This window comes from Mytilus galloprovincialis, chromosome 1 (assembly GCF_965363235.1).
Source record: "Mytilus galloprovincialis chromosome 1, xbMytGall1.hap1.1, whole genome shotgun sequence".
Lineage (NCBI taxonomy): Eukaryota > Metazoa > Mollusca > Bivalvia > Mytilida > Mytilidae > Mytilus > Mytilus galloprovincialis.
The window spans coordinates 36,191,516-36,203,629 of NC_134838.1; the positions used below are offsets into that span (position 1 = coordinate 36,191,516).

Consider the following 12,114-nt stretch of genomic DNA (forward strand, 5'->3'; position numbering starts at 1 on the left):
TTTTAAATGAAAATTTTCACAAGTATAAGAATAAGTTCACAAATTCCAATTGAATTTCTAGAATTTTATATTTCAATATATTTGTAAACTACATTGTAGGTGATACAGATGAGACTTTAAAAAGCGATGTAACTGTACAGAATGATATCTCTGCTGAGCAGGAGAAATCAAAACAAGGCAGACAAAAAACTCCTGTAAGGAGGAGAACTCGTTCACAGAAAAAAGCAGAATGCACTGAATCATTAAATGAATCTAGTAGAAGTGGAACAAGATCTACTGCAAGATCACAGGATAGATCCAGTAGAACACTGTCTCAAGGGAAGAGAACACTTGACAGATCTACAAATCGTAGATTGTCTCATGGAAGCAAAGATAGATCTCTCAGCATACCAAGAACAAGATCATCAGTAACAAATACACCAAGGAGTTCAAGTGTCAAAAGATCAAGAGTAGATAATGATAATAATGATGAAGAAAGAGCTACAAAAAGATCCAAATCTGTCCATGTTGAAACACCTAAAAGTGTGCAAAGAGAAACGCCTAAATCTGTTCATATCAAAACACCTGGTAAATCTGTTCATATCAAAACACCTGGTAAATCTGTTCATATCAAAACACCTGGTAAATCTGTTGAAACTAAAACACCAATTCAAGCTGTTGATACTCAGTCACCTACTAAACCTGTTGATTATCAATCATCAGGTAAATCTGTCAATACTCAAACACCTGTTAAACCTGTTGATACAGAAACAAAAGATACAAGCCCTAAAGAATCAGTCATAGAAACAGATGCAGCTGAGGAACCAATAAACAAACCAGTTATGAATTTACAAGAAACTGTATCTGAAGAGAAGAAATCTACACCTAAAAGACGATCCATGAGAATCTCTCGTAAATCTTTGTCTCAGAGTATAATTGTAGCTGAAACAACTAAAGAAGAGTCTGGAAAAACTGAAATGTTGGATGATGTATTTGAAACAAATGAAAAAGATGAGAAAGCTGGTAGTATTGAAGAATCAAAAGACAACAAAGACAATGTGGAAGTAGTGGTACATAAAACACCATTGGGTAGGAGGAAAAGTGTAAGGAGATCTTTACATTCAAAAACTGTAGCGGAAGATGAAGGTTCAGTTGTACCGTCAGAACCAAGTCAGGAAAATCTAACTGATGATACAGAAGTAAATGATGAAAATGTACATCCTTCCAAGAGAATAACACGAAGCACAAAGAGAAGGTCTTTCAGTTCAGTAGAATTTGCTAAACCAAGTGCAGATTCAATTGTCTTGTCAGCAAAGAGAACTGCTAACAAAAAGAAGAGAAGGAAGACTGTATATGATCACACTGTTGTCAAAAGCCCTGAAGAATGGTATGTACAATGTTTATTTGTTCCAATTTGTGCTATTTTGAATAAGTCTGTTAATTATGTAATTTTGGCTTGCTTTCCTTATTGTTTTCTATAATGTAAAAAATGTGAACTTGAATTTTCATAAATTGTCACAGTGTACTCAAAGAGTGTTGTATATCTTTAAATATAAATAAATCCACAACTTAATGTCTTTTCATCTGGTTTTAAACCAATGAAACCACCATATTTTGCTTCTGTGACATCTGGATAACCAAAAACTTTAAAAAGTGTTAATTCTTTTAGCATGTTTTAGTTAAGATGCAAGAAACACATATATAGTAAGTATATCATTTATTATAGTGACATGTGTAGTATTGATAATATTACATAATAAGAATACAATAGTTAAATAAATTTACTCCTGGCCCGTTATGTCCATCTGAGAAATTAAGGAAGAGAACTTAAATTCCAGAAAAATGTCAGCAACCTTAAGAATTTAAATATTATTTTTTTGTAGGATTAAACTCCTTCAAGACAGTCCAATGGTAGAAATGCACAGGAGGACACCTAGAATTAAAACTCGTAAGTCAAAATTAGAAGAGATATTTTGAGCCTTGGACCTTAGTCACCTACAACTATAGAAAAAAAACATAGACTTGGTTCGGTCTATTGGATTTGAAACTCTTTGCATAGTTAACATGTGTGGCCATTTAAATTCCTATCTTTGTGTTATTGTATTAAAACTTATGAATTACAGATAAGGCAACAGTTATATAGATATTATCTTTTAAAGTATAATAGACTTAGTGAAAAATGATCAATGAAGATGACAAGCAAGACCCAATGTTTAAAGGATTAAACATGACCAAAGTTATTGGTCAATTCCTAATAGAAGTTTTAACCTATTTTTGCAGTTTCTTTCCTAAGATAATCACTTCCATCTGTAAACCAATGAACCTTTTTCTTGATATGCTGTGTCAGCGGTTCATTTATTGTTGTTTACATGTAAATAATATAATTTTGGATGTAACGTGTCTTCTGATTGGCTGACGTTATTTTGTTATGAGCCCATAGACATAATTAAGTCATGTGACCGTGACGTCATCAACGTTTTTCATGGTTTTCTAATGGAATTTAGAATTAAATTATAAGAAATGACTGTAATATTTTGTCTGTCTATTCGAAATAACATAAAAAATGTGATGCACACTGTTAAATAACCCGCTACGCGCGTTATTCAGTGTGCACCAAATTTTTTATAGACAGAAAAAATATTAGTCATTCCTTAAGTATAATTATTTTATATATGTTTGCAGCACCACCACCTGCTTTGGATTTTGATCTAGATTTGGATGAGTTAGAAGAAAATAACCCTAACAAGATTTTAAATTTCTCAAACTGTGAGGACAAAGAGAATACACCCACTGTTCAAGATGATCAAGTTGTTGAAATGGAAACCAATGATGTTGACCAAATTGAACAACAGAAGACCAGTCCACAAACATATGATACACAAGGTAATGCACAATAAAAAAAAGGTTTTTAAAGACCACATTTAACAAGTTTTACTTCAACTTAACAGTTGTTTAATTCTTGAACCATGATCTATTAAATTTCATTTGAATGGTACTGTTGAGTTTTATATATGTCACTATGTGTAGATTAAATGTCATTTTCTTATGTAACAGATAAAAAAAAATCATTTCAATTTAAAAACATAAAATCCAAAAAAACAACATAATTTAGACATTATAAAGGGTGAAAGTTACTGAAATATTGTATGGCAGTTTCAAACATTGAAAGAGTAATCATTTCTAAAGTCATAAACTGAAGATAACAATAAGCTTTAAACAATAAGCTTTAAAAGAAGCTTTTTAACCTTGAAGAACCAAAAACTATGTCAAATCAACTAGAAGTGTCTCAATTTATAGATATTTATATAAGAACATAAATTGCTTTCTAACTAAAATATATGATTTTGTATAGAGCTGCAGGTTGATGAAGTGTCTACAACACAGGAATCTGAGAAGATGGAAGAAGGGAATACAGAAGAACATGATGTTGCTTACTTCAGACAGTTACTGAAGTCACAAACTGAAAGGCTAAATCAGCTATGTCAGAAATGGGATGATATTGATACAACTATCTTGTCTGAAGATGGTAAAGTATTCTTATGCTCTTTCTATGATTGTCTTGCACATTTTGTGAACACACAAACTTGTAATTTAGATGCTTAAATTAGGCAGAAAGTACAGTTAAGGCTCCAATTCACGCTGAAAAAAAATGATTCAAAAGTACTCCAATTTGCACAATTGAGTGGAATATTTGTTGTTTCTTTTCTTTAAAAAATCAAAAAAAAACCACCCCATTTAATGACAGTATAGGCTTTGAATTGGCAGAGGACAACAGACTTTTTAGGCAAATTTGGATTTGGATAGCCTTGAAACTAAATTGAACTTTATGTCTGACAGAAATAACAAAATGCAGATGTATAGGTTTATTAGTCCAGCAATTTTTCCTCTGGACCTGATATTTGTTTTTATACTTTCTAATAGAATGTATGAATCCATTTTGGTATTTTGACATGTCTGATCAGTTTTTCTATTTCTGTTGTATTTGAAGAATTCATTTTTTCTTCTTCAGTTAACGGACAGCTCAGAACAGTAGTAGGACAAGCACAGTTACTTATAGCTCAAAGGTTTAAGCAGTTTAATGGTCTAGTTGACAACTGTGAATTTAAACAAGGAGAGAAGGAAACAACGTGTACAGATCTTCAAGGTTTCTGGGAAATGATCTATTTTCAGGCATGTACCTAATACTATATATAACAAGAAGCTTTTATACAACTGTCATAGACCAAATATATTGTGGCATACTCATTGTCCTATATCCATGATCCGCACATCCTATAATAGCTTCAGAATGCTTTGATAAAATGTTTTATTGTATAGCAATATAATATTTCCAACAGAAAGTAACCAAAAGTTAGCGTGCAATAAATTCTATTATTGCACTAGTGCAATAAATCTTCAAAATTCATGACGTCAACAGTGACAAAATCTTAGTTTAAACCAATTTTTACTTTCAAATATTATATTGCTATACAATAAAAGGGTTATTGCATGAATATTGGGGAATATTGTCCCTCGTAGAACATATATTGCACTCGCAAGCTCGTGCAATATAAGATTCTACTCGGGACAATATTCCCCAATATTCATGCAATAACCCTGTAGTATGGAATATATATATACATGATATATGAAACAATGGAAGGCTGTTTCTGATTTAATTTTTCTCTTCAGTTTGTCTTATTGGACTTGTAACAGTCAGTTTCATGGGAATTTTCAACATATTGCAAAATAATTTTTGAGTGTTCTGATTGTTCTTTTTCAAACTTAATGCTTGAATTTTTAATTAATTGATACAGGGCTTAAGAACCTTTTTCAAAGTGAAAGATGGTGCAAAAATAAAAATGGTACACACATTTTTCTGTTTAAAATGACAGATTTTGAAAGAAATCTTTTTTTTTAAATGTAGGTATGATATTCTATTCCTATTTGTTTCTTATTGAATATATGTTAAAACAATGTGTCTTGTGAGGGAGAGAACATTTGTAAAAGTTGAGGTAAAACTCCTAAATTTGTTCGACAGTAATTTATAAAAATTGACAACCCATGAACATGAATTGCTTTGTATGCTTCAGTTTTCTGCCTCACAAAAAAATGTGCAAACAGGCATTTCCTGATATGTCAATGTTCTTGCTCTTGGAAATATAAAAGGTATATCTTAGACTAGTGAGCAGCTGTTCATTGCATTTTGAAGGAATTTTTTATACAAAGAAATAAATCTCATGGGTTTGCATGAAAATATTACAGCTTAAAAAAGAAAGAACAATATAATAGTAGACTTACTGACAATGATACAAATCTACCAATGAATAGCTAAGATTTTAAAACTTGTTATATTTTAGGTTGAAGATGTGAATCAGAAGTTTATTGATTTGGATAAATTGAAAGCTAACAACTGGGATCTATCCAGTATACAACCAAAGAAACAAGTTATAAAGGTATACACATTACAAGTTAATAACTGGAAAATATTAAGTATACAATAAAAAAAATCTAATTTATAATTCCTACCAAATTCTAAGGAATGTGACAAAACCCATATTTATTTGATATGAGAGTTTCGCTCCCCAAACCCAATAAATTTTGGAAGAGCCCTTACATTGTAGAGAAAAAAACCTACATGTATGTCATGATTTTATTTAATTGAATTACACAATATCAAATGAGGTACATCAACTTTTACCTTTATTCCTAAATACTTTGAAATGAATTGAATATGCAATCAATCTTTTGTATGAGAAAATTCTTCAGAAATTAAAGGCATAAATCTGGGAAAAGGATGTTGACCTACATGTAAATGTCATTCAATAAACATTCAATTGTTGTTGGTCAGGGCCATTTCATTTATATGTTTGAGGGAGGGAAGTTCAATTATTAAATGTGGTTCATTGGTCTTTTTCAGTATGTGTCTATTACCATTATGCAAAATTATCTAAAACATGGTTCTTGGTTGTAGGGTTATTCTGGCAGTCCCTTCCTACCCTCCTTCACACATGTTAATGAAATAGCTCTCATGTATTGTATGTTTCTTTTATACCATTTTTACTGGTGTTTATTTGACATTTACACTCTTAGCTTTTCTATTGTATTATATGTTTCAATATTATATTGACATAGTACAATGCATTAATTTTATTGCATTTCCTTTGCAGAAGAAGGTGGCTCCAAAAGCAGTTGTAAAAAAACCTGTGAAGTCAAAGTTTTCTGCATTTAGAGCCCAAATGAAAAATAAAAACAGTGCTTCTGAAGACAAAACATTTGATTTTGGTTTCTTCAAAGTTCAGAGTCCTGTGAAAAGTCCTAAACCTCACTGTGCAGGTAAGTCCATGTCTGTAAGCTTGAGGTATAAAATTTCAAATATATGGGCTCAATAAAATTCAATCAAATATGCCTCTTTATTCTAGAAAATGGAAATCTTAATGTTAGGACTTACTACTTTTGTTTGCTAGAATGAAATAAATATTTAATCTGTCTACAATAAAAATTTAAAATACAAGGAATAATTAGTTGCTTTTATACAGTGGAATCATCCTGTTCACTTGTTGGTGCAATTCCTCCAAAACATCTAGGCAATTATTGAAACAAATTATATTACAAAATCTAAGAACATGCATGTATTAATGTTAAAGGGGAGATAATCAATTTTGCAATATTTGGATTGAATGTTTTTATTTCAGCAGTAATGGGTTTACCTTGTAAACTGATAATACTTTTTATTAAGAGGAAAATATTTGGGTTAAGCCTGTAACTTTTAATTTTTGTTCTTCGATTATAACCAATTGTAATTTTTATCAAAGGGGAGATAACATAGACAATTATCAAAATGGTTGAAAGAAAACAGTTTCACAACATTTAAAGTCAAATGAAAGATTTCTTGATTGAGCTTTACATTAAAATATTTGGCACTGATTTAGTTACTAGTTGTCCTTTCATGACAAGTTATTTGATGAATGTTATGAAATTAATGCCTCAATATTCTGAAATAACAGATGACCTGTACCTTATTGCTTAAATCAAGCCTTATTGAGAAAAGAACAACTTGGGTGTGAATTATTTATCATATTATAGAGGAAAGGTATAATAACAAGTAATTGTTCCTATTATATCCACAATCAAAGATTTTAATGATCTGAGACAACTGAATTAAAGGAATAAAATATCAGACCAATTTTTTGGATGGTAATGGAGTGTACAGACTTTATTGTTTTAAGTCTGCAAGCATATCTATCACTAAATTGTAATAAACATGAATGATAACTAAATGAATTCTATGTGATGTTTTATTTTAGCTGGATCACCACGACAAATGCCAAGACCAGAAATTGAAGTGAAGATTGATACTGTTGAAAATGAACAGTCAACAGATTCATCAGACCAAACTACTACTGCATTGTCAGCAAATTCTACACCAAATAACAAACTGACCCCTACCGTAGCCATTGACGATCAGCTGACTACACCCATAATGACACCACTCAAGAGAAAGAGCTATTTACCTAATGTACCAAGTCCTTTACTGCAGGATATTACCCCTCAGCCTAGAGCTACAAGGAGCAGTGCATACAGAAAAACTCCTTTACCTAAAAATATATTATCTGATGTAGATGACAATGTTATTTTGGAAGAGCAATTGACCACTATTGCAGAAGATCTGGCAAACAATTTATCAGAAAAGAAGACGATTGACTTTTCAGATGATGCACCTGAGTCTTCCCCAGCAACAAAGTCTGAACGTGTAACTAAAGTTCAGTCAGAAAGTAAACCAAGAAGGTAAGAAGTAGATTAAACCTACAGGTTTTATTCAATTTTTTTAGCCATTTCTTTTGGGTTAGGGCTATTCCAAAAAAAAATGTATGGGGGGGTTTGAAGGCAGTTTTTGTCAGCACCCGCCACCCAGACAATTGTAATTGAGAATTGTAGTGCATTATACTGTGAAAAGTTGCTTTGATACCCATCACCCATGTATTATTAATACAATGTGCCTTCCAACCCACCTACATTTTTTTCGGGAATAGCCTTATGTCAATATCTTCTTTAAGTTGGACTTTTAACTCTTATAGAAAATTTTTCTTCATACAAAATGAAATTCCTAGTAAACTAGTAAGTCAAGTCTTCTTTTCAAATAAATGTATATGGTAAAGGGAAGAGGAGAAACTGAATTGGCGGCATCACTTAATTACTGTGGATTCATTATTATTCATTGTTTATCAATTTTCTTTGGTTTCATTGGTACAGGTAAACCACGAATACAAATGTTCAAAGAATGACAAATTTCTATAGGTTTTATATTCAGAGATTGGCAAAGATCCACGAAAATGCAAGTTTTCCTCAATACACAAAAACTGATACCAAAGAAAATAAATGAATCCACATAATCTTGTTCTTAACATCAAATATTAAAATGTGTATGAATTAAATGCCGGATTTTTCTTTCCCCCTTTTTTCCACATCTTAAGTATGTAGGAATACTGATAATAGTTGATACAATGTCAAAATATTGTCCAATATCATTATATGTATTTTTGTTCTATCCATGTACTGCGGCTCCTTGCCGTTTGTCTCAAGTATTTTCAGCACTTGTAATGTAAATGTGTTATATTTTAAACAGGAGATCACTACGTACAAGGAAATCTGTCTCATTCTGTGATAGTGTGATTTTACCTGATGAAGAGGAGGTACAGCCTACAGAGGATCCTTTCTCTAAATATTTACAACCAATGACACCCAGGATGTCCATGGCACCTAAAGGATACAGTGTCTTAGATGCCATACCAGATGATGATTCTTTTACAGCACAAGCTGAAGCTGGATCTGACACTGTTTTCTCTCCAGCAGCATTTAATAGTAAGTTTATAGTATAATCTGGTAAGTTAAGGGTAACCACTTTGGATTCTATCTCCCATTTGAAAAGGGTAAAAATACACTTTTCACAACAAGGGAAATATATGCCATAGCAACAAAGACATTTTGAGGAATAACCAACAGGTTTGATGATATATGAGAACAAATGTTATAAGTCTTTGTGAAATTTGCATTTGTTGTAATTTATGTTATAAGAATAAGACATGGTATGATTACCGATTCAACAACTTTCCACCAGGGACTCAAAGACTTTGAAGTTAGCAATTTTAAGTACAGATTTCAGCAATGAGCAAACTTATGCCTAGTTGTCAGCTTTGAAAGGACCTGTCTTGGCAAACATATAACAAGACAAACAAGAAAAGCAAATATGATATATAAGGCCAGACTTTTTTTATTATCTGTTTAACGAGATCCGCCGACTCCACCTTTCCCGATTTTAGAATAAAAATAAAAGTAGTGCTTCTTACTTTTATTATTATTTTTCCCGCCGACTGTTACGAAATCCTCAGAAAAAAATAAAATGTGTTGTTCACGATACTCGCTTTCAGTCAATTTCGTTATCGGTAATATCTAATTTTTACCAAGTCAATGAAACAGCAATTTTCATTTAAAAGTAAAGAAATTCAAGGCATAAAGTAACGATATATTTTCTTCTAAAAGATTTTTAAGCTGGTGGCATGCTTTTCATACTTGTTACACGAGAGCGTACATCAAATCATTCTAACTTTCGGCAAAATCAGTTATTACTTCATCAGAACTTGATGAAATTAGCCTAAAGTAAATTTGTCATCCATGTATTGCATTAGAAACGTCATATTCCTTTCCAAATAGCGTATCAAACATCGTTTATTTTTGTAAATTTTTCTTCGTACGACATATAAATTTGTAGAACTACGTATCGGAATCGGGATTTCATTGGAAACGGACCCGCTATGACCGAAATCCGGATTCTTGCGATAATGACTACAGACGCATGAATGGCACTGCTGACAGACAAAAATTGATCCCAAAAAGGAAAATTACGCATTCCACACGCATTAACATACTTTTGGTTAGATCTTCTTGATTAATGTATATATTTCCATGTATAAGCATTGTTTCAATTTATAGGTTAAAGTTGCTTAACTCTGGGACTATTACACCAGAGACATATATACACATGTGTATATATATGTCTCTGCATACACTAAGAGGTTCCTGACTGGGTGACTGGTATATACATATATAGTGTATATGCAGTGAGGTTGATATATTTGAGTGGTGCCATGGATCTATATTATTGGAAATACAGAATAAAAAAAAACATAGTTTTTATGTTTATATTAATAGAAGGGTTAACCAGAGACATATATAAACTATATGCATTTATATTTCTCTGGGTTAATATACTGGTCTGTTCTCATTTCATTGTTCTTGTATTTTGATAAATTCTAAAAAAAAAAAAAAAAAAAAAAGTCACTTAAAATGGTTTTATTTTTATTTTTAGTGTCGACTGGACCAATTTTGCACTTTTATTTTTTTTTTTATTTCGCCCCCTCGACCCTAATTTTTTACTTTTTACAAATTTTCTCGTTAAACAGATAAAATAAAAAGTCTGGCCTAAAGCAACATTCAACAACCACTGAATTACAGGCTCCTGACTTAGAACAGCCACATACATAATGTGTATATCCATATTTATATTGGTCTCAGTCAAACAGAATCAATCTTCATATTTGTGTAGCAAATTAGCAATGACAAATTCTAATCAATAAGAACACTGAATTACCATACACCTTTCCACTATCTACTGATAAGCCCGCCCCCCTTAGCAACACATGGCAACCCAGCATCTTAGGTCAAGCTAATCAACAAAATGGCGGTTATTATGAACATGGGATAATAACAAAGTAGAGAAAATTTTATAATAAATATAAAGAAGAGCAATATATATGTTTTTGTGTTAAAATATGATAATATAGTTACTCCTCAAGAGTTGAGAGAAAGATTTATGAAATTCTGACCATTTAAACTAAACTAAAAGAAACAAATAGAATATTGAAATTTGAAGCTATACTAGATTACTTTCATTCACAAAAATGTAGTTTTAACAACAAGATATAGAATATGATATGATTGATAAGATAAATTATGATGATAAATTACAGGTTTAATTAAGCATGGCTAATGAATGCTGATAAGTGTGTTTACTATGTAGACAAACACAGCATTTCCTCAACTTGTGAAGCAAGCATCATTAATTGTTCCAGTACCTATTAATTGTTTATTGAATCATATTTAACCAATTTTCTTTTTTTTATGTCCATAGATAACTTATACTGATAATTAAAATTCCTATCACTAAGTAAAAAATAAAGAACAAAAGAAAATTAATTTATTTTTTGCTTACATGTATATTTGGTCATTGAAGTTCGTCTTGGCTTTAAATTCATATAGCTTCTTATCCTTTTAAAACAGAAATCTTTGCACATTGTACCTTTTTAATTTCAAATTAATAAAATAAAATATATCCAAGCCTTCTCACTACTTTTTTTTTTGTTTTTGTTTTTTTTGTTTTATAAAATATATGATAATAATCAAGTTTAATCAGTAAATATTCCCACAGTAGACCAAGTCGTATCAAAATTAAACAGTATTTTACTTATGAAGCATCTATTAAAATATATCTTTTTATTATTATTATTCAAGTTTCCCCTATCTTTTAACAAAATTCTAAGAATGAAGACAGTACAAACATAAATAATCTCATTTCTATATTCAATTCTTTAATTGCTGAATCTTTACATTATGATATATATAATGTAATTTCAAGAAATAATACATTCTAACTTGGATGTTTTATGGTATAATAAATTATTAAATGAATGAAACAAATATCAATTTCAATTCTAATTCAATCAAAATCTTGTGTTTTAAAATATATATTTTTTCATCAATTTAAAAAAAAATACTATTAGCATGTAAACAATATTTAATTCATGATAAGCACTACCGTCCTATTACTTTTTAATTGATTTATTAATTAGTTTCATTCATTGAATAATCAAATTGACAACTTGACCTTCCTCTACCCTCTTACATTCATTCCTTTCCCTAAAACAATATTTTTAATGATTTAATTGCAAAAATTTCAAAAAATTTCTATCAATTTAACTGATCAGATAAGAATGTTTGACCGAGGTTATGTCCGACAACACGTGCTGCTATCAAATGTTTACACATGTGGTAAATTGACCACACGTAATTGGTCAATTAACTGATGATTGACAGGAGAGT

The 12,114-nt window shown here is 30.8% G+C and overlaps 1 protein-coding gene across 4 annotated transcripts in view; it reads left to right on the plus strand.

The window, feature by feature from the left end:
* The window catches only part of LOC143073027 (uncharacterized), a 32,845-nt gene that overhangs the window by 17,013 nt on the left and 3,718 nt on the right, over nucleotides 1–12,114 (plus strand). The window contains exons 7-17 of one of the 4 annotated variants that reach the window (XM_076248280.1): nucleotides 100–564; nucleotides 619–672; nucleotides 727–1,366; nucleotides 1,863–1,927; nucleotides 2,662–2,862; nucleotides 3,332–3,505; nucleotides 3,989–4,149; nucleotides 5,319–5,414; nucleotides 6,129–6,294; nucleotides 7,266–7,746; nucleotides 8,585–8,820. In XM_076248280.1, the coding sequence (XP_076104395.1) occupies nucleotides 100–564; nucleotides 619–672; nucleotides 727–1,366; nucleotides 1,863–1,927; nucleotides 2,662–2,862; nucleotides 3,332–3,505; nucleotides 3,989–4,149; nucleotides 5,319–5,414; nucleotides 6,129–6,294; nucleotides 7,266–7,746; nucleotides 8,585–8,820 (2,739 nt within the window). Of the gene's footprint in view, nucleotides 1–99; nucleotides 1,367–1,862; nucleotides 1,928–2,661; nucleotides 2,863–3,331; nucleotides 3,506–3,988; nucleotides 4,150–5,318; nucleotides 5,415–6,128; nucleotides 6,295–7,265; nucleotides 7,747–8,584; nucleotides 8,821–12,114 lie in introns of all 4 variants that reach the window. The other 3 variants (XM_076248273.1, XM_076248266.1, XM_076248257.1) reach the window with 3 other exon arrangements.